Raw genomic sequence first — 23,963 nt, forward strand, 5'->3', positions numbered from 1 at the left:
CTTGATAGAGTGGAGGCAATTCTTCTTTCAAGGCTCCTCTAGCGCCAAAAGATGTCCATCTCCACCCCTTTATGTTCTTTGGCAGAGTCGCCATTCAGAACCAAATCCCTACTACTTCTTTGTGGCCTCTGCTGATAGATGTGACAAGACTTCTAAGCAGCCTCCTCTTACTGTTTTGCACAATGATTTCTGGAGTAGGAGGTTCAAAACCCCCTCCAATGGACCAGCCCATATTCAGTACAAAATCAATTTACCATGGCTATAGTCTCCTTTGTATTTCTGCATCAAGCAAAGCGATTTTGTTCTCCTTCACTTTTCTGCTCTGGGTTTCCTTGCCATTGTAACTCTTTGAAGCTCAATGCTTGTGGAAAGATGTTAAGGGTTCTCTACTATACATTTTTTGCTTCCCTCCCCCTCAGCTTATGGACAAATCCTACGCAGTCAACTGAGTGCAATTCTGTGCACCTGCATTAAGGGTTCAGCTATGAAACGCAATCTTTCCATATAAGCTTGAAACCAAAAATGCAACCACTGAAGCACTTGGAAATGCCGTGTACTACCAACTTTCTTTGCATTCTTTATTCCTCTCCAGGTTGCATCATTGAATATACTTGTTCAGCATTTACTTGTTTGTTTTGAGAAGAAGCTAAAATAAGTTTGAGGAACTGTCCAATTTGGATTTGATTCTTACAACAATTAGGCTAAGATTCAGGAATCAAAATCAGCACTTCCTGCAGTATTAAAGAGACTAATGTAGAACTAAGATGACATTTTCACTGTTCTGTGCCTCCTGTTTTTCTTTAGGGAAATCACATCTATTGCATTGGGGGGTGCTAATACTCTTTCAGATGACAAACACTGCAATATATTCTCATTAAAATTGTGTAAGAGGTGGAACATGGTTTAAGTCTTGCCTTGGCTTGGAAAAAAAAAAGAGGGCAGTGCACAATTAAACAAATAAATGTGCATGTGATTTATTTTATCCTATCAAAATGCTTTTCTGGTTGTGCACTTATGCTTGGTGTAGTACAATCAAAAGAGAAAAAAAAAAAGGCACTGGAAATCTTTAATTAAGTGAAAGCTGCATTATTGAGACCAAACGAAAGCTCTGAGACTCCTTTAATGAGCCAAGGCCAGTTTTGTGCAAGCCAAAGAGATTGGGAAAGTTTTGCAAGGCAGGCTGAAAACAGAGATCCTTCCTGAACCACAGGAACTTAAGTGAAACCAGACTTTCCCATTTGTTCTTCTCCAATTTAAAGTAATCATTTTTGAGCTTCAATAATATGGATAAAAAATTCTAAACCCTAAACTAGAAAGGTACTTTCCCTGTTCAGTTCAGCAGATGTATGTGAGAATTGCCATTTGTTTTCTAGCACACCTAGAAAAAAGATCCAGACCCTGTTCCTAGTATGATTTTGACATGAACTGCAGAGGCACATGGGCAGCTGCATACTGCTAGGCATTTCTGTTGGAAATTAAAAGGCAATTCTGCCCCAGTGGGCCTAAATACTAGCATAGAGGTGAAACCCACCATGTGGCTGGAAAAAACAGGCAGAAAGAAGGAGACGGACCAGTGAGACAATGGATATCTGCAATCAGGGAGTTCACATGGTGCACAGGCAAGTGTGGTGTAAGCTTCCCAGGATGGTTTGTTGACAACACACTTAGATTTCGACCTTTAGACTCTCTGGCTTCAATGGGGTTTGGTGCTCAGCATCATAAACTGTCAGAAAAAGGCCATTTTTGATAAATCACTAATAACCAAGAATAAGTAGGACCTTCCTGAAATTACCAGGCAGGGCTGGAAGAGAAAGTCAGCAATGAAAAGTCCTCAATGTTTCATAAAAGAGATTTCAGTATTTTTTATTGTTCTACAGCTACATTGTGCATTACATCTCTGCTTTCCTCCACCAAGTGCCTAACGCTCTTGATCAGCTAATTACAGCCTTCTGCTTATTTCATGTCAAGCTTAACTCCCAGTCTGAGCCTAGCCTACAGTTCTGGCATGTATTTTCCTTAATCTAAGACTATTTGTGCTCCATCAGAAAGGAACACTTAAATACAGAGAAAGTGGAGAACCAAAAGTGCAGAATTCCCTGTATCCTGCCTTTACCTCCTCTCCCCAGCATTTCCAATGAAGTGTGAAGCCAACATACATCCAGTCCTAAATACTATGGAAGGCTCTGATGCAGCAATACTTTTCAGTGGTCAGTGGGGAAATGACAAGGCAAAAAGGACCTGAATCTCTCAATTTCTTCATATGAAGAGCTTCATAATTCAAAAACCACCACATCTCCAGCAACATATGCAGTGGTTGAGTCCAGCACTCGATCTGTGTAAATCAAATACTTGTCTCAAGAAGAACAAGGAGTCAGTTTGGGGGAAAAAAGCAATGGGGTTGATTTATCAAGAATCCAAATGATATTTCTCAAGTCTATTTTTTAATGGGAATGCATTACAATTTAATCAAAACTGAACTGCAGTGTTAGGGACAATGGCTCTCTGCCACTCCTGTCCCACCACCAAAATTTCAAGTGTTTCTAAGCCCTCTTGTCCCCTCAGTGCCCAGCCCAGCTGGACACAGCCCCTGCCTGCTGCCACTGCCAGAACCTGACCACTGTGCAGGGCACTGATCCACCCCTCTTCCTCCCAAGGCTGGGAAACAGATGCCTTCAGACTCCCTGCTTGGTCTGTCACAGTTTGCCTTGCTTCTGCCTCCTCTTTTCCAACACCAGACGTCAGCACCTGATGCTGTAGTAAGCTCTGCCAAGCTTCATCTCAACAAGGAATGTATTTGCTCCTTCTCCTGCAAACATGGCTCTGGTACAGTGTCTTTTATTCCTTCCTCCCAGATCCTCCATTCTGTTCTCCAGTCTGCACTCTTCTGCCAACCCAGGATTTATTTTTCAATTTCCTTCAGTTTGAGTCCTGCCCTTACATTCTCACTTCCACCTGGCTCTCCCCTCACGTCCCCTCCAGCACATTTGCATTTGACCTCTATGAAGGTCAAAGATTCCATAAATGAGTTTTGAGAATATGTTTTATAATTAAGATGAGGGAATACAAAATGATTCTACGACAGGATTAATGCAGCATACTTTGTGTTTCTTCTTAACTCCTTTCTGGTGGTTTTCAAAGCTTTCACATTTATCTTCTATTGAAAAAAATTATTTTTCTTTTTTTGCCTTGTTATTAAATCCTCAATAACTGATCTCACAGCAAAAGCTACTAAATTTGTAACAATTATATTAGCCACATACATTTTTTTCTCCTGTCGCTGTGTTTACCACTATTATATTTATGAACCATTGATCATTCCTTTCTGCCCCATGCATCAAAATTCTCTCCTCTTAGGCAATTGCAGTTTGTCTCTTAATATTCCCAGGCTAAGTTAGGATTTTTTTTTCACATTCTTAATAAAGCTTAAATCACTTCTATCTGGACGACCTTGCAACCTATTCAAATAGCTGCAGCCCTGTTAGCTCCTTTTCCTTACTCATAAGGAAGTAAAATACTTCTTTTCTAAAACCTCAAAACCTTGCTTTGTCTCCTGTCTGAGGTGAATAATCAATAATTAGTGCATAGAATTCTTGACAGAAAAGTGTTTCTGATGAAAGCATATTTTTTATTAACCCTCCCCCACATTCCCTCCAAGCTGTTCTCTTTTTTACACAAATTTGCAGGTTTATTCATATTCTAAGTATTTTTATCTGAAGGGATACATTTGTATAGCATTCTTCCCCTAGTAGACCCCAACTATTCTATTGTTACATTCAAAGGTTTTCATTCAAAATGTTTAGAAAACAAGTAGTGAAAAAGGGGTCCATTTTAAACACATGGATATGCTGGAATTGCCTAACTGCTTACCTAAAGAGAAGAGATGAAGATAACAACTGCTTAATACTACATCTACTATGAATCAGAACATGACAATTTTGTAGGCTCACAGTTATGGCAAATTTCCTATATTTACAAGTGCATGTAATCACATATAAGAGTTAGATCTTAAACAAAATGCCACATATTTCAGAGCACTTCAAAAGGACAAAGTGTCATTATCTCAGCTTCATATCTAGAGAAAGGAAAGCTCAAACTGGAGATAGCTGGAAACCACCTTACCTGTTCACAGCTGTCTGCAAGTGAAGCAGCCAGTCCATGCTACCCAAACTCTCCTTACAGAGAATGGAGAAAGAGATGTCATTTTTCTGCATGTGCCCTTCCCCCCAACTCACCACTCTTGGTCTCTGCAGTCTCAGAATAGTCTCTTACTTGGTCATGTTAGTGATAAAAATGTAATAGGTACCTATAACCATGGTGTGGTATCTTCTAGACGAAAGAAGCATTTCAGTGACAGTAAATAACTTAAGATAATTGTTCCTATTAACTGCTCAAGCTGCAGTGGCACCCAGCAACTCATTTATACCCCACAGCCACATTTCCTCACCCTCCTCCAGTGGTGTAACCCACCCTTCCTTTCCCATTGCCCACTCAGTAGCAGGCAGCCCACAGCAGCTATTGCCAGATCTCCTTCAGCTGAAGGTTTGCTGCTGACCCTCCTCCAGCCCCGAAGAAAGGTTTCTGAGGATGCAAACTTCCCATCCTTCTCCAGTCAGGGTGGCTGGAGATGCCACAGGCACAGTCAAGGTTGTGCCCATTTACCCATCTGCCCTCTTAGGGTGTGGGTTGGGCTCTCCTTCAGCTCAGCCTGAGGAAGGCAGGTGAAACCTTGGAGGCCAAAGCTCTTTGAGGTTTTCAAAGGGTTCCGGGATTCAGCTGCACCTGCCATGCTGAGACAGGATCAATATCCTGTGGGAGTGATGAGCAAACTGCTCCCATCCCAGCTCCCCAGCTCTGGGTGTCTGGTAACAGTTGTGCAGACCACGTCTGTGACTGCTCCATAGCTCCAATAATCCCCTCCTATTAGTCATTCAGAACTGCTGTGCTTAAAAGAAGCTGTAAAACATATCAGCTAAACTGTTACTAACAGAGAAAAGTAGGATTATTTACCTAGGGAAAAAATACACACAGTAATATGAAATGTATTTACTATAAAAAATTTTTTTTGCTTTTTTGCAAAAAGCTCAATAGTTGGTTTTAGAGGAAACGTGAGGTCATTTGTGGGCCCTTGAGAGATGCAAATCAATAAATTGCGATTTTTTTAATGCTCTCATTATAAATGACTGGATGCTAACAGGGTCAAACTTAATCCTGTGCAGAGAGCCAGTGCAAGGGACATGAATCATTTAGATCTCGCTTAAGCTCTGCCTTGAGAACAAAATGTAGATATTCCTCTGTATTTTCAGTCCTTAAAAAGCGCCAACCTGCTGGGGTTTTTTTTTGTTTGTTTGGTTTTTTTTCTGCAGTAATTGTCCCACGTACTCCATTGTTCATCTTGTAAGATGCCCAATGTGGTCCTTTGTGTTTTCAAGGACTCCCTTACTCCTGACTCGCAGCATGTGCGGCTCAGCTCCCGGGCAGGGATGGGTCAGGAGGAGCCCTCGGCCGAGCCGGGCAGCCCCAGCGCCGCCCCAGCAGCGTGCGGGCCTCTGCCGGGATCCATGGGCAGCTCCCCCGCCACAAGCCCGGGCTTGCTGAGCGGGAGCAGCGCGGGAGGCATCCCCTCGTCCCCAGGACAGGGTGCGGCAGGAGCTGGCAGTGCTCGCGTGTGGAGCTCAATAGGTCACTGCCCCCGCATCGAGCGCTCCGGGCCGAGGTGCCATTAAAGCCATCCTGTGCCGGAGCCCCGCTAACGATCGTGTCACGGAGCCTTCACCGGGCCAGGCGCGGCTCGGAAATGCGGTCCGTGCCTTGCAGCTAGCGAACAAACCACTCCCGCGCCTAAAAAATATCCCACATACCTAAAGTAATAAGATTTTAAAAGCACCTTTTTGTATAAATCTCATTTTGTATAAATGTTGGCTTAGGTAAGGTGCTGCCTACAACAAGAGGCTGATTTGCCTCTCAGAACATGTGCAGGGCTGGGTTTGCTGACAGCAGCCACAGATGAGTGAGTTTGTCAGAGCAGGGGACAGCCAAAGCACATTGAGATCCCCCAAAACCTCCTGGAGCTGCTGGAGTGGGAAGCAGCCCACAGAGAAAAAGGGCTAAACATGCAAACCAAAATATATTTTGCAATGATAAGGAAGCAACAGTAGTGTCAGGAAATGAGAAGACCAAGGAATTTATTTTTCTTTTGATTTTCATATTTTTCTCTTCCCTTTTTAAAGTATGTCTAATAGTCCTGACTGTAAGTTGCAAGAAATAAGAGCATTAGTCTTCATTCCCTACACATAAAATGCCTGACAGGGTTTTATCAAATAAAGAGTCCAATATGCTACAGTTATCAGTAAGTGACTTCAGCAGCTAATTAAATTCTCAGTTTCTAAATCCTGCTCATAATGTCTGCTGACAAAGACCAAAACCCCTGTAGTAATTTTGGCTTCTAGGTGAGGTGAGGCTGGGAAGGAGAGAATGCCAGCTAGCAAATTACCCAGGGAAGCAAGCTGGCAATCCACAGCTGACATCCATCATGTAAACCTCACTTTACTGTGTGAGCAGAACAGGGTAGCTCCCCCGGATGCAAATCAGCTCCATGGCCTTCACTGACTTCAGGAGGGCTGTCCTGCTTAAAGTACAAACCTAAACAGGTACAGTTCCTGGACCTCCTCTATAGGGGTGCTGTACCCTATGTATATGACCCTCCTGTGTATGGGTACATATATAAAATAGATATGTAAATTTATATATATAAGAACTTCCTATACTATGCCTAAATACTCACTTTAGACAGCAATTAAATTGATCATGACTAGACAGTAGACTCTGAGCCAGTTCAGCAGTCTTATGAATGTGCATATTGAAACATTTTTACTCACTAGAGCATGCAGTATGTTCTTAACTCAGAGGATTCTCAAAAGAAAACTGGTATTTATTTAAAGCTAAACTTGGGCTTAAAAGCTTTACTGGTTATAAATGGACTCACGAGCTGGGTTCTCTTAGACAGAGGGGATATTGTGTTCAGAAATCACTCAACACTATGGACTGTGAGAAGAGATTTGCTTTCTCGGCTCTCTGAATTTCAGCTGATGAGTAACATCAGCAGAACTTTGGTTCCCAAGAGCAGATGCTGCAGCCCATCACAGAGTAGAGTTCCCTGCAGTGAGGAGCTGGAGAAGTGTGTCCTTGAAGGATGAGGTGTGGCCTTCAGACACTGTCACCTTCAGTCTGACATGCATTATTTTTGTTCCTCATCTCTCACTCCACATAGAAATTTCTCTCTTACATAAATCTTGGGAAGGATGACTTGCACCTGAAAGCTGCAATCTGCCTCCTGACCAGTCATTTTAAGGAAGGGAATATTCAGGGAGTAGATTTTATTTGGGGACCCTAAACCATAAGAATAAATAGTTGAATTTACCAGAAAGTTTTTCCAGCCAATATAAGCTTTATTATGGAATAGCTTTAAACCACCAGGCTGAGAGTGAGAGGTTTTAGGTGCAGCTTTGGAAGGTGATTTATGAATAGATTTATATGTTAATCTGTTAATAAAAAATGTTTCATACTGATAAAATATGTGACAACCAGGACTCAGCTATGAGCCACATATTAAAGACTGCATCTGCTCTAGTAGATGTCTTTTGATTATGTTTTTAAATGAGGGAACTGCACTAGCCTGAAAATAAAGAAATAAACTTTGTATCTAGAAATATGTGCCGCATAATTCAAACACAGATCTGGGAATCTGCAAGAAACAAACAATAAACTACTTCTGAAAAGTGAAGCTTATTTCTGAACATTTCAAAATAGAGCTCCTGTCAGGCAACTCAATGGTACATAAAGATAGGCAAAGTATTCTTACTCTTTCCCAAAATTACTTCCCAAACTGGATTTTAAATTGGACAATAAGCTCACATTCCAACTAGATTGGAGAAATAAATATCTTCAGCAAAGTTGGGCCAGCCCAGCCCTGGGCTTACGCTGCAATATCAATGCCTAATTTTCTCATGATCTTTGAAAGGATATTTTGAAAAATAGGAACAGCTCTGGCTCAAGGATGTTTCTGCAAGGAAATCTGAAATACGGTACTTTTACCTCTCTTCTACTGGCAACCCCCACAGCACTTTATAGGGGAGTGCTGCAGCCCTATTGCACATGTTAAACACCAGGCAGAAAACCTGGGCAGGTTAACTTTACCTCAGGCATCCATGGGCAGAGCCAGCAGCACGAATTTGGCCCCCCAACCCAACAAGAGTTGCTGGTGCCTATCCAGCAACTCTTGTAGATGGAAGATTTTTCTAACATTTGCAAGTTTTCTGGTAAGTGCCAGGGCTTTATGAACATATTGTGAATCCTTAATATTTCTCAGTGAAGTATTTTCACTAGGAAAGATTACTTGAGTGACAACTTGTGCTGTAAACTATATTACTCACTGTTCCCTGTTGATTTTGTTTATCATATTTTATTCAACTATACAGAGAAAAACCAAGTTAAACTCTGCCACCTCTCCTCACACTTCTATACACTTACAGAGCATGTTTCTCATCAGCAGACATAAGCGTGGCACTACTGAGCCCTAAATATGTAGAAAATAATGCATTTAATGCTTGGTTTGATTCAAAGTGCAAAAGACAAAACCTGTTCCGTTTGCTGCTATGTGACATATTGAGGACTGATAGGCAAGTTTTATTATTATTAACTACAGTTTGTTGATACATGCTGTTGATTTACCAGTGATTATGCCACAGAGCTAAAGATCCCTTCAGGGAGTAGCAGGGAGGGAAGTGTGTCTTCAGGAGCAGCTGTGCAGTTTAAGAGCTTCATCTCTGCAGCAGGGATGTTGCTGCTTCTTAGAATGAGGGAAGAAAAACTGGAGTAAAAACATCCTTATCAGAAACGCACTGGGTAGGTGGCTGCAGTTTATTTGTCACAGGACACTATGGAAATGTTTTGTCTCTATTTCAGGTTTGAAAAATGCTTATTCCAAAACCCCAACAATATCAGCAGAAAGAAATTTATTTCAGTAAGGTTCAGATCATGATTTAAGAGCTGATACTGCAGCAGTATATTGATGAATTACTTTAAACTTGGTTTTAAGTCTTATGCCTCAGTGGGACTGATAAGTACCTCAGGTTTTCCCCTAGTGACTGGGTAGCACTATCCAAAGTGCCCCTGTGAATATAGGGGATCTTATTTAGAAATGTGAAGCCAAATTCCAGAAGCAAATGAAGTTGTGTGTTCTGTAGCATTTTGTGTTTTGCAGTGGGGTACCAGTAGATCTGTAATTGTAGACCTAGTGGTGGTGGTGGTACTGGACAGTGTGGAACTCCACAGGCAATCCCTCCTAATTCAGGTTTATGACTACTGGGGAACTCACACACTCTCTCTCTGTGCTTAAACCATACTTCCATTTTTGTCCTTAGGAAAAAAATATTGAATTGTCAACTAAAGCATATTTTGATCTCAATTTTTTTTTCTTAAGTGAAATAACTTATGTCTTCCAAATAGTTTTGCAATAGGTGCACTTATTTATTCTTTCACAGTCTGTTAAAATACAGTAAAAACTCTTGAAGTATTTTAAATACTTGAAACACTACTAGCCTGACATACCAGCACACAGACTTCACAGGGCTGCTTAAAAACATTTTTATAAGAGATCGTCCATTAAAAGAAACAATTGAAGCCAAAATATTTGATGAAATTCCCACATTTTCTATTACACTTATCAGATGAGAGTCCAGAAGGACACCTTAGATCCATAGAGAAGGGAAAAGGAAAGGAAAAGAAGAGGAAAGGAAAATGAAAATGAAAAGGAAAGGGAAAGAGGAAGGGAAAGGGGAAGGGGCAAAAGGATGCCCCAAAAAAACAAAAACAATTATTTGAGATGAGAGAAATGCACATGTAAATGTTCTCTTTTGATGCTTCAGAAAATAACTTGACCCAGAGTATTTGCATGCCAATTAACCACATGTCTATCTCATTCTCCTTCAGATTTTAGAAAAATGTCAGAGGCTTGTTTTCATCTAAGTGCAAAAACATTGGAAGTCTTTGTATCTCAAAAAGGTTGCAAAAACAATTTCCTACTCAGTTTAATTGAGAACTAAGAATCCAGGTAAAATCACAGTGAGCAGGGGGTAGGCACTGTACTGTGATTTATGAAATGCCAGCCAAATAGCCTGCTTTTAACACACTCCAGAATAGCATTCCTTGCTAAGAAATCCCAATCAGTACTATGAATTTTAAAAATTTTGCTTAAAGGCTTATGTTTTTAAAATTACTCTTCCACCTACTCTATTAATTACCAACTCCAGTATAAAACTGACTTTTCTATGGCCTCACCTCGAAAGCTGCAGATTAGGAGCTAGCCTTGTTTCAGATCCATCCATAAATTAACCAGCATGCTCTCCAAGTGCACATCATTTAAAAGTGTTCTATTAAATGTCTAGTAACAAGAGTTTACAATACATATAAGACAATCATTTCAAGACAGACATGAAACAGATTTTGTTTAAAAGAGTATCCATTTAAAAATGGTGCTTTTTGACTGCTGCAAGAATTTGAATGCTACTGCCAAAGTTTCCAATATTAACGGGTATTTTGGAAACCCCACCTCAAGATGCTGATTTTCAGTAATTCTTTAACAAGGTGCTTCAATTTTGGCACCTAAAGAGGTAGACAAAATCACAAATGATCCCCAAAATACCTGGGCCATAACTTCCTTATGGATATAAAGAAGAAGAAGATCAGCCAGAAATGTTTTTCACAAAAGTATTAACCACCACAGAAGTTCTCATGCAACTAAAACTCATTTGGTGAAAAGCTTCACAGGTTCCAAATGAAATTTCTGGAACACATGTTGGAAACAAAGAGAGGAGGAGGGAAAATCTCTGAAAAGTTGGGACATTTGGTTCTGTGGAGCAGGAAATGAGCCAGTCCTGTTTCAGTTTTTTCCTCCACTCCACCTACTAGCTCTCATGTAAAAGATTAGTGCCTTGGAGAAACAATCTCAGCAGAATCAAAAGAAAATTTGAAGTGAGGAGGAAACATCAACACATAGTAGAGCAGATGGGAGGTAAGAAAGAAAGAGAATTGACCCCTTATTATAAAGGGGCCCAAGAGCTGACACATCCAAAATTGACCTCTCTTCTTTCACTCCCCTGAAATCAAAATCTTTCTATAGGGTAATGCTGTCTTTTTTAAACAATTCTTAATCAACAACTTCCCAGTTAATACAAAATTTTGTCTTTTAGTTTACAGCAATTCTAAGACCGTAACTTCCTATCTAAACCACATGGCATTCCTCTTTCCCACAGGAACTGTGCAGCCACAGGATACAGCCCAAGAACACTTAGGAAAGAACAGCTTTATACTTCATCAAACCATGCTTAGAGGGGTACATTTCTCTCACTGCCAGGCTTTGTCCCACAGCCAGCATATCCTGATGTCTCTCTCCATAGACCCTGCTCCTCATGTTTCTGCCCTTACTTTGTGGAAGTACAAATGCAAGGGAGCAGATACCTGTCAGCACAAACCTGCACCGTGAAGCAGATTTAGCACCACTGGCAGAATGACAATGAGGTTTCATGAGCAGAAATAAATCAGAATACAATCTCAAGATGAAAAACTATCCCAATTCAGGCCTGGAAAGATCCACCCTGTATTTTATTTACAAGCAAAAAGGAGATACAAAATGCAAATTGACATTGTGATTATTTCTTGAAGTGCACTCTCACCCCTATAGAACTAAATGCAAGTTCCTTGCATTTCTTGTCTCACTTTCAGATCTGACCTTTAAAATGATGCACGGTGAAGGGAAGGTGGTGCCTTTAAAAAGCATCATGAGCTTTATGGAGTCAAGCCAAGCAGCTACTTAGGCAACCATTAGGTTGGGAAACAATCACTTCCATCATTCCCAACACGTGTGTCAACATAATTCCATGCTCTCTTTGTCATGCAAAAAGTCTTGGCAAAGTAACCGGATACACCCAGAAAGCAGGAGCGGACTAAGCTCATTATGTTAACCGGAGATCCCACAGCAGCCTCCAGTGCCATAGAAGGAGACTTCCCATGTTTTGCAGTGTAGAAAAGGAAACTCACTGCACTGAAGAGGGCCAAGCCTGGCTTCAGAAGTGTGTGAGGGAGATTCACAATTGGGTTTTGTGGAAGGGGATCCCTGACAAGCAGCAGAGGCTGTGTCAGGCCGTGTGATAACAGGCGTTGCAGAAGGTATGACACCTCTCATGACTATGAACTTCCCTCTCCTGTGTGCTCACTGGAAACCTTCCAGCCATGCTAATGCAGCTCTGCAAAAGGGAAGGCACTGCCAAATGGGAGTAGCAGCTTCTCTAACTCTTTATTGTTGTCATTGGTAACTCTGCACTTTGTTTTCCTTTTAAAGAAAGATTCAATGCATTTTACAACCATTAAACATCTTTTCTTCTCTCTAGCTATACTTGTAACTCTTACTAACAGCAAAAGGCTTGTGCACATCAGAATGGCTGGCAATACTACTCTAATGGCTTCTTTGTGTGGTCAGGTACAGAAGCAAGGCCTCTCAGTCTGTCTGAAAAAATGCTGAATGCTTCTTTGGTGATCCAGCAACTATAGGAGATGGTAAGTATCCCAGAGCATAAGTGTTAATTTATTTAAAGATAAGCAGCTGGTGTTTTCATTAACAATTTTTGCTGCATCCTTCAATTCCAGATTCAGTGCAGTGAGAGTAAAGTCCTAATAATGCTGGATATTTTCAAGTGCTTTCAAACTTCAGCTGCTTTTCCTTGGTAAAGGCAATGGTAACACACATTTTCCAACCCCTTTTGCCTCTTGAATGCTTGCAAGTCCAATCATGGTTTTAGTAATGCATCTAGCAACACACAGCTCCTCAACAATCCGTGTTCACAAAGGCCTGCAAGGGCTAAAATGAAGATGGATGAGAATAGTAAAACCTTCTCCAGCATGTTACTGACATCTCTAAAGAAAGCCAAGGATTTCTACTGATTGTTTTGTTTAAGCCTGTATCAGTCACACTACATGTTTTCTTCCTTAAGATGCCAAATTTTTGGCAGACGCCATTACCACCCAAATACTTGACAATCAAAACCAGACAGCACCCTCCATGTGGGCAAGTGTAGCAGAACCCTTCCCCCAGCATTATCACTGGAGTGAGAATAAGCATTTGTTTCTGACTCTGTCTTCTCCCTGGTGCACCAGTTTGGGCAAATTTACACTATATAGGCTTCTGAAAATGTACATCAAATATTACAGAACTTTCATTAACAAGTCAAATAAAATAAGAGAGTAAAAAGTGAACATACCTGAATAAGAGAAACGTTGTGTAGACTAAGTCTGAAGAGGTAGTTCCTGTGTGAACAAGCAGAAAAATTACAAACTATTAGGCTACCAAGGAAGGAAGGAAAAAATTATTAAAGCAAGTAAGAGTTTTTTGGTCATTCATGTCTACAAATAAAAGGTTTTCCTGGACTCCTCTCCACAGAATACAAAAGCAGTTATATGTCTGTTCACTGACTTGTTCATCAGTATCTTAGTGAACCTTGTAACAAAGTTCTGAGCAGCAGAATATAAAATTCTACTGCATTAAATATTCCAGAATCCATACTGAAGAACCACAATGAAATCCTAGCCACAAAGGCCCATTTGCAAACTCTCAGCAGGCTTTAGTTGAGGTCCGTATGGGCTGCAGTCATGTTTTTCACTGAATTCTGAGAAAACTGGGATTGGACAGAAGCCAGCTGGAGCAGAGCTGACTTCCTACTATGCTCCCCCAAGCCTGTTCTTGTGGGAATTCCCATTCAGGACTTTGTGGAAGAGAAGAGAGCAGATACTTCTCAGTGGAATCTCTCTGCACAGAAAATCAGCAGGGAAATCAAGGCAGTGACTGCAGATATTCCCAATCCTCCTGTCATTGTCTCTTCACGGGCAAAGCAAGGGAATTTCTGACAGAAGTCACTGTAGCATGAGATATCACATATCAGCTGAGCTCCCGTCACCCTTCTGAATGTTCATATTCCATCACAAATAGGAGGCAACACATATTTGCATAAACATCTATAGATAAGGCTTAGTTAACATGACTTATCTCACATTTTTGCTTGCTAAGACAATGCAGTCACCAGGAATCAGCTGACATATTAAGCCATATGGACTGGATTGTGTGCTTGAGGCTTTTGGTCACATCTAACTTCATATTTTTGCATACCATCTGACACAAGGTCCAAAGAGCTGTAATCCTTTTCCAACATCACCACAATAGAACACACATTTATGAAATACAAGGTGAATTGAACCATACTTCTGGAAGTGGCTCTGTTTAAATGGCACAAAGTGCAGCTTTGATGATATAGGTTCATCTGCTCTAGAAATGCCAGTATACAGACATTGCCCCACCTAGTGAAAATGCAAGTTCCAGTCCCAGGTCAGTTACCCCAGAGGAAAGATTCTATAGTGATGGAAATGTCCTAAGGACTCTTCTGAAGAGCCTTTTGTAGGGTCAGTACAGCAGCACACCCTGACCAGGCAAAAAAAGTAATTCAAACTTCTCTAGCGAGAGATTCATATCGGGTCACAATGACCACAACAAGGCTTGAGCAATTTTTCCTTTTCCTGTTATGTATCACTTATATACCATCTAAGCCATAAGCATGGAGTTGTACTTGTCTCAGTTCTATAAATAAATCAAAATCTCTCAAACACTGCTGACTGTTAATAAAGAAGGATGGGGACAAGGATGATGGGGAACTTGGGAAGTTGACCTCCTGATACCAAATCTTCATCTGATATAGCTCTGACTTGCTCTTGACTTGCACCATTGTATTCTGTACTGGGACTGGTTACCCAGAGAAGAATGAGACCCAATAGCAGTGTCTGAAGAAAATGTATCAGTGATTTTTATACCTCCTGTAAGTACACAGAGAAGTATGCAGACACAGAGGAAATCTCCATCCTTTCTCCTGGTTCTGTCACTGAAGATCCAGCAGTTCCTTTGTACAGTCTGAAACCCTATTCTGTCTCAAAGGGTTGCATACTTTCCTCCCAAAATTATTAACTCTTTAGCACCAGACTTAAATAAAGGTGCATGCAGCAGACCAGAAGCACTAAGCTACACACAGCTAAAATCTCAAAATGAAGCTAAATTCTCATCCAGTGACAGATGTGGCCGCTCCCTTAGAATAGCACATGCCTACTCACACCAAAATATTAATGCAGCTCCAGGACATGAGATATCATGGAACAAGCCTTCTGCTGGGAAAGGCCTCCAATCTTACAATACCCTCAGGAAAAAAGTTCTCATAACTAGGGACTTGGAGTTTCTCTCCTGTTGTTAAGCATGCTATTTAAATGCATTGATTTTGGAAGTCTTATAATGCAGATTTCAGCTCCTTGTTCTAGGCTTGCAAAAAGCTGGACAGTTTGACTAGGTAATAAGTTTTAATATTAGGGGTTTTTTTTTTCTTCCCTGAAAGCACTGCAGAGCAAATTCAACCAAAATATCTTTAATGAAAGAGACATATCCAAAGGACACAATTTTCATTCCACTCAGCCAAAACAGATGCAGACAGGGATAGTGTCCATTTCAATAAAGCCAGTCTGTTCTCTCACTGACTGCTGTGTAGCACTTGGACAAAGCCACTGGGGTGGCTGAGACCTGAACCAGGCAGGAACATAATGCTAATGTGAAGAGCACAAAGATTTTCCAAAAGCTTTATACTAACCTTAGCTCTCTAAGTCTGACCTTAGGGCTTTCTTACCGAAAGGAGGGCTTCCCCATTTTTTTTATCAGCTTCCCTCACCTGGTGTCTGTACAGGCACTGGCAGTTTCTTTTTGTTTGTTTGATCCTTCTCACATCTTACAGCAGCAGTACAAACACCTGTAGGCAAACCAGGCTATCAGACACCTCCTGACTCCAGCTGACCTGCCCAGCTAGAACTGACTAATCCTTCATTAATAACATGCTCTTTTAACCATACTTGTTCTGTAAAGCTGTACCAGGAGTAAAATGCCAAAGGAAAACATCTGCTGAATCAGAGAATGTCATTTTTTATGAATTGCATTTTAACTGCATTTTCAGTCCAAGAATGAGCAAGATCTCTGAATGACAGGCATGGTTTAGTGTAGCTAGAACTGCCCCATTTGTGTCCTTCTTTTCTGCTTGTGTTTGAAGTTATGTCTGTTTAATACCTTGCTGAACTATAATTTAGAGCAGCTAAATAGAGTACTCTTTAGAGTATGATTAAGAAGTATGAAAGAACATTAGATCTCCACATGAATGCATGAGGTACCTTCCTGGTCTTTTTTTTTTTTTTTCTGTCTTTTTCTTTCCTTCCCATCTTCTCTTGTAAGTGAATGCTGGTTAATTCCTTTCTTTCCTGAACTGAACCCACTGGACTAGGCCAGAAGAGCAATGGCCTGGTGCAGCCAGGATATTCCAATATCCTCCTGCTTCTGTATGAAAAGCTGGTGCACAAATTTGGAGGGATAGGACAACCTTCTTAATTGCTGTCCTAAAAGGCCACACAACTTCACAGTATTAAACCCAAGCTTTGTTTTACCCCAGATTTGGCTGCATTTCAGCCATCTCCAGAGCAAATGACAACACTCTTGAGTACTCTGCTACAAATGACATTATGCCTCAAACTATTAATTACTATTACAACTAGCCTTATTTTTGATAAACATCAGTGCCTTTCTGAAAATGCCCATGTTAAACAGTAATGCCTTGAAGTCTCAAGCAAGGATGTGGTTTTGTTGCTCTAAGGCACAGAGTGAGTTAATGATGGATCCTCTGGAGACTGATTCCCAGCCAATGCCTGTTCAAACAACCTGAGGGCAGATCCTCTCTATCCTCTCTCTGATTGCAGTGGGATACTATTCCCCAGCTCAGATATACAAAGTTAGCTTCTGTAAAGACTGTCCTGCTCTATAAAACCTAGACTTAAAGAATTTGCCATCTGGATATACAGAGAGGAGAGAAAAAGATACATCACTCATTTAAATTCAAAGCATAGATTGGGCAATTTAGCCAACATCACAGAACATATCTGCAGCACAACCAGGAGAAGATCTCCTGGACCATTAGTTTATGCCCTAGTTAGGAGAATAACTTGCACCCAAAGTTGGGGCACAGCATGTAAACCTGTGCTGTAGTGTCATTTACACTCATGAGTAGAGGTTGAATTACTTTCTTCTCTGGGAGCTCTATCCTGTGTGCATATGAACAGAGTCAAGCTGCAGCAGAAATCCTTTAAATTAAAGTATTTGTTAATTGGCTTAGTAATTTGTATTTGGCTGCTTGTAAAATGATTAGGTGCTCACTGTGCCTGGTACCACAAAACACACATACCAGAGCAGCAAGAGAGCAGCTGAGATGTGATTCAGGAAAGGGTGTGGAAGAATATACCCATGTAAATCTGTTTGCCATGGCAATTCCAAGTCAAATCTGCTTATTAAGTATTCATTTCATGTAGCCAATAGCACCTTGGGTGAACTTTGTAACATGGTGCCCATGCACTTGTTCACACATTGCCTGGCCTTGAAACAACTTTGAAAGCAGAGCACTTTGGCTATGATGCCACTGAGCAATAGAGATACAAGACAAATTTAAGCCTTTCTATTGGGAAGCCACATAATAAGAGTGCCTGAACAACAACAGAGACCCTTCCTCTTAGGAGCTCTGAAATCATAAGCGTTGCAGCATGCTTCAGTCACTCATTCAGGCCTCCTCCTCAGTGCCTCTTTTCAGGCACCACATCTGTCGGCACTGTACTGGCTGATTAAAAGGTGCTTCCTCCTAATTAAGAGAGAGCAGCTTTTCAGTTCTGCTGTGGTAGATCAGGGGGAGCATTCCTGCAGTTGATGGACTGATCATTCATAAATAAAAGGCTATCCTAGCTTCAGATGTTTTTTGATATTTAAATGAGTGAGGCTTGTTCGCATTTCCTAACTCCTCACACACTAAGTAGGTAAGAAAACATCTCTATATTTCAGAATAACCCCTGCTATCAAATTTGGAGCCATGACAGCCCAAATGCTGACCACGACCAGAACCTCTCAGGACTTGGACACAGAAACCAACAATATGCTGCCTTAACTCAGCTGGTCTCTATCACTCCATGTTACATCTGCTCATTTGTTGCTACTTCCCTGCACCTTACAGTAAGTGTGAAAAGTTCTCCCCTTCCTCCTTACTGGGCTGGCTGTTTTAAGCTCCCTGTCTTTCTAAGCAATTACTCTGCAAGTAGACACAAAGCCAACAGAAGCTGATAATAATGTTTGATCATGCATAAAAAATACACATTGAGAGAATGTTGTGGTTTAACCCCAGCCATGCAACTACTCACTCACTCCCACCCTCCTCAGTGGGACTAGGAGGAGAACTGGGGAAAGGTAAAACCCACAGGCTCAGATAAGAACTATTTAATAATTGAAACAAGGTCAATTTTTGTTGTTGTTGTTACAATAATAATGGGACAGAGGAATAAAGCCCAAGAAACACAGGTGCTACAAAATAAAATTGTTCACTCCATCCTGCTGAAAGCCCAGCCCATCCCCCAGCAGCAACTGGCCCCTTCTAGCCAACTGCCCCCAGTTAATGTGCTCAATCATGATGTTCCAGGGTATGGGATATCCTTCTGGCCAGCTATCCTGGCCACCCTTCTGGCTTCTTGTGCATCTGCTCCCTGGCAGAGCATGGGAAACTGGAAAGTCCTTGATTTAGCATAAGCACTGCTTAGCAAAAACTAAAACATCAGTGTCTTACCAACATTATTCTTATACTGAATCCAAACCACAGCCCTGTACCAGCTATGGAGAAGAAAATTAACTCTATTCCAACAAAAACCAGGACAGGGAAAGTTGAAAAGAACTGAGTGAAGAGTTACTGTCCCTTTTGGGGACTAATATTGCACTGCTCCCGTCATGCAACACAGCCTGGGTGAGGAACTGGAGCCTCAGATAGGCTCATGGTGCTCTGGGAAGAGGTTTCTTGTGAAAATAAAATAAAATAAAATAGACTATGTCAGTAGAGAAATGCTTCCTAATGTTCAGTCAGAACCTTCTCTGTCACACTTTTGAACCATCCCAGTGCATCCTATCTAACACTGGATGCCAGGAAGAAGAGAGCTGCATTTCCCTCTCACTTCCCCTCCTCAGGGTGGGATTGTGCTGCAGTCAGGGTCCAGGTCTGCAAGAAGGTCTCACAACTGTCACAGAGTAGATAATAAGGAAAACAATTAACAGAACTTTGGTCCTTTGGGTGATATGAAACAAGACACAGAATTATGCATATGACAACTAATGCTCCCTTCTGGCACTCCTGGAAGCCACGTGCTGGGGCTGAGCCTCGGGCCAGGAGCCAGCAACTCCTGTCAGCTCTTCCTATCTTTGCTCCTGGAGGCCTTAGATATACTTTGTACTTCCACACTACATGGCAAACACAGCTTAGTCATGCTTCACGACTCCCAGGGAGGTGGTTAGTCTCATTGCCCCCCTTACACTAATGGAGAAAATGAGCCAGAGAAAGGTTAAATGACCTTCTCCAAAGCACACAGCAAGGCAGTGATGGAATTGAGATCAGACCCCAGGGCTTCTGGCTACCAAATCTCATGCTAGATTAACGCACAGTGCCTGCATGCAGGTCCAGCTGTGGCTGAACTTTTCAGATGGTTATCCACATTTCGGAACTAGCCAAGCATACCAAGAAACCCAGCTCCTGAAGGATGATTCTGGCCTTTGCTTTCAGAAGGAGTTAATTACATGCCTGGTCCAGAGCGTGATGTGACAATCTGTTTGCAAATGTTACCCCAGTGGTTCATTTGAAGCTCCTGGCAAACACTTGCTGGAGAAGAGCGGAGGACCAGCAGCTACCCTACAAGCTGGATCCTTATTCACTAGTAATTTTGTTTCTATTGAAGAAAAACTTGTCCAATACATCATTCTTCCTCAAAAATCAATAGATGTACAACAGAGAACCATACTAAATGGCAGACAGTAATATGATGCAGTTGCTGTATGAAGCATTGCTTTTCCCAATGCAACTTTTCTCGGTTATAAATTCAGCTGGATCTGGAGAAACAACCTCTTAGAAGAGGATCCTTATGCAGGCAGCATATCATTTGTATTAAACAGCTTCCAAATCAAGCCAGGGGCTCAGCTACTGTTTCTGTGTTGCACTGAAGCCCAGTTAGTACTTCTCTGTGGAAACAAGGATGAAATTCCTCTATTTTGCATTCAGTGGAAAACTACCATCAGCTTTAATGGCACAGGGCACATGGCACAGCTATGCTCCTCTAGATGCTGTATATTCAGGGCCAACTCTAGGAAGAGTCAATAGAGGCAGACACAGCTGCAGAGCAGGCAGGACAACAGCAAAGCTGAGGCACACTTGGGCTATGCCAATATGCAGAAATCTAGATAGATGGATGCTGCTGGGGAAGGGAGAAGCAGAAAGGGGATTGGATTTTGGATTTACAGCCTCATCCCCTCTTCCATCAGCTTGCAAAGGGAACAGCAAGTTGGCTCTGATGACTCTGGCCCTTCTCTTTCCCCAGGGCAGGAGAAGCAAAGCCTCACTGCAAAAGGATTCCACATCTTTGGGGGTTATAGCATTTGCTATACTCCTGAGACACTTCAAAGAATGGGGATTGGGATTTTTTTTTTGTAATATTGTTTGAATATATTTATCAAATGAGGGTCAATTTCTTTTATTTGTTTTGTTTTACGATATTTTCTTCCCTCTTTTTCACTAGATGAGTTTCTTTAAAACCTCAGAGAACTTGAGACAAATTTTCAAAGTGCATGTGTGGGTTTGTTCTTATTTTTCTGGAAGAGTGACTCCTTCTCTCAGACCATCACATATTATCCCAAATGTCACCTCAAGTCTTTTTTGACATGTGCCTGACAGCGCCTCTCTTCCTCTCTCATCCAGCTGCAGTCAGAGAGCACTTACAGCACCTTGATATGGCCCCAAGACACACAGAGACCTTTGCTCTCCTATTTGGCCATCATTTCAGTAAGTCACAACATAAAATTCCTCTTCTTCTGATGCACTGATTATTGTTCAAATCTCCCCTAGCAGCCTGCCCACCTGGCTACTTAGGCTGATAAACATCCTCAGTTCTCTGGATGTATTCAACATGACTTGTATGTAAATACTGATGGACTTGGCTGGTGAGATTAAGTTATTGCCCAGCAATCCCTTCTTTTTGCTGGGTTTTTATACCTTTGCAGTGGCACAGAACAGTAGGCTTAGCACCTAAACATTTGGATGCAAAGTGGTATGCAAACCACTGTGGTGAGCTGTACCATATAAAACTGACACATCTCTACCTTAACCAGAGCAAGAGAAAGTATTCTCAGCAATGCAGAGGAAAATTGCTCTGCAGCCCCATTCTGTGATGCTGTAGAACACATTATGTCCAAGTCTCCAAGGCTTTTGCCAAAGTATCCTGACCTTGGGTTTGCACCCATCCCACTCTCAGAAATGCAATCTTCAAACTTAATTATTCTCAGTGCATTACTAAAGCAAGTGAGCCTCTCATGGGTGGCTGCTTTTGTGATAGGGTATCACCAATTTTCATTTTATCTGGAATATGAGATATTTTTCTAGTGAGGCCTGCAATTTGCTGTGTAAAGATGCTTCCTATCAGTCTGTGCTGCATGAAGATTGCCTTTCACACAGCACTGGCTGTGCAGGCACTGGCTGTGAAAGTGCTCAGCCCCACAGCAATGCTGAGGTCACTTGCAGAGAGGTGGGTGGTGCTGCCTTGCAGGCAATTTGAAGGAGCAGCTGTTTTCCCTGCTGACAGAGATGATGGACCAGAGACTGCCACTGCCTCATCCTCTTCTCCATGTACAATATTAATGTGCAAAACTGCCCCTTTGCCCTCCTCCAGCTGCAGATTCTTCTGTACAGTCATGCTTTCCAACAACCTGACAGTGTTGCAGTATAGCATTTTATTTGATTTATTTACTTTGACTTAACTAAAATTCATGTTCTTTGCTTGAAAAAATGCAGAAATTTTAACTAAGAAAAAGCCAAAAAACACTTTGAACAAAATTTGGACCAGGCTTTAAACCCCCCAGAATCCCATAATTACAAAAACTGTCCTTCATCCTTTCTACACCTTTTCCCCTCCTCTCCAAGGGATATAAGTCAGGAACAGCATAGATTTAGGGTATGCCAAATTTACACTGGTTGCAGACCAGCAGAGGAAAGCAAACCCTATAGGTAAAAAAAGGACACCCCAGTGAGGCTTCACCCTCCACAATTTATACAAGGGCTGAGCTGACCTCACCTGGCAGAGTATCAGAGAGGAAAATCTCCCTTTGAACTATCACAGGCTCAACCAAGGAGGTTAAAACCTGCACTTTAAATCACACTTTTGTTCCCTTTGTAAAGAAACTGTGCACCCCAATTATGGATTTAACTAGCTGCAGTGTCTAATGACAGCTTTCTCACCTTCAGCACATTCTTTACGTCACAGGTCAAGCAATGTCTTAAAAAAAAAACATGGTCCTTTTAAAGTTTCTGTTCATTTCAAAGACTGATTTGGGTTTTTTTTCCCCTCACATCATCATGTTATCTGCCCCTGTCCAGTCTATGATACAAGGATGCAACTTCAATTAGACCATTCTTTTGTCTGATAGGAAAAATCACAGTGAGAAGGAAGACATTTGTTTCTCTCCATTTCTGTGCACTAGCACTTTCAGCTGCCCACCTATGATCATGATGTAATCAAAAAAATTATCATGCTCTTTGCTTGCTCATGTCCTCATTAATACCTCTACTGGCAAGGTAATTTCTCAGCCCAATGTGACTTAGCAGGGGGTAAAGCTGGCGTAAGACTGTGCAAAAATAAGCCCAAAGCCACCAGAAATGGTTCAGTCCATTTGCTTCAGAAAAGTACTGAGAAAAATCCTGTAGTCAGATGCTAACAGGGACCAATGGCACACCACTCCTGCCTGTTTCAGGGCAAGCCTGTGGACTACATAGCTGTTGGCTGTGCCCATGTGGATGTGCCCAATGCTGACTTGTGTGCATGTGAGTCTCCCTGTGCTATAAGAGACTTGACTTGTCTGGCCATGCTGAAGTCACACTTTCCCAGTGTTAGTGCATGGGACTCACAGGCTTTCATGAACACTTTGCATCTTTGGAGAAGCAAGGCTAAGAGCAAGTGATTAAAATACCAATACAAGAGTAAGGGGTCCAAATTACACCTCTGCCATGGATTGTCTGAGCCCAGAGAAGAACTTTGGCTCTGTCCACATTAGTGAAGTGCAGACTGAGGTTGTGCATACCTTGACTGGTATCTTCAGAAAGTGCAGTCTCACTGCAGGAGTAGCTGTGTTAGGTGCAGTACTGCACTGCTTTTCAGATATGCTACACATTCATGTGCCACAATATCACAGCCTTTTCACAGGGCAAGGTGGCTCTTAATCCCTCTTGGCGTTGGATTCCCATCTATAGTGTGAAATTATTAGTGCTTTCTTGCCTCACTAAAGCCCTGTGAGAACAAATGTTGGTGAGGGGCCCTGATCATTTAGCAATAGAAAGTATTGCTGACAGATTTTACACTCTGTGGATCTGTGGAACTACTCTGACCCAACTGCTGCCACTGAATTTCCTGGTTTGCAAAATATTTTTTGCCTAGACATTATCTATGGAGACTTAAGGGTTTAGTGGCAGCCCAGATGTGGACAGGATTGAATGTGCCCAAGGGTAAGAGTGATATTTTCTGACAAGCACAGGTTTTGAGCAATTTACTGCAGTGCTCTGGAGCATTCTGCCAAACAAGCAGGAAAGAGCCTATGTTCAGCCACAAATCTGCATGTAACCTGGTTCCTGACAGAATAATCAATCATACACCAGAGACTTTCAATAAACTCAGGGTGCCAAACCTGCTGGCTGAGGGTCCTAGAATATATTTACAATTTGCCATATTTCTGCAAGCTG

General features: G+C 41.7%; 1 protein-coding gene across 5 annotated transcripts in view; it reads right to left on the bottom strand.

Annotated features, from left to right (window-relative positions):
• SEMA5B (semaphorin 5B) overlaps positions 1-23,963 on the bottom strand; it is a 266,971-nt gene that overhangs the window by 88,870 nt on the left and 154,138 nt on the right. For all 5 annotated transcript variants that reach the window (XM_036386655.2, XM_036386657.2, XM_036386654.2 and 2 more), the window contains one exon: positions 13,311-13,356. In XM_036386655.2, coding sequence (XP_036242548.1) covers positions 13,311-13,356 — 46 coding nt within the window. The remainder of the gene's footprint in view (positions 1-13,310; positions 13,357-23,963) is intronic.

This window comes from Molothrus ater, chromosome 7 (genome assembly GCF_012460135.2).
Source record: "Molothrus ater isolate BHLD 08-10-18 breed brown headed cowbird chromosome 7, BPBGC_Mater_1.1, whole genome shotgun sequence".
Lineage (NCBI taxonomy): Eukaryota > Metazoa > Chordata > Aves > Passeriformes > Icteridae > Molothrus > Molothrus ater.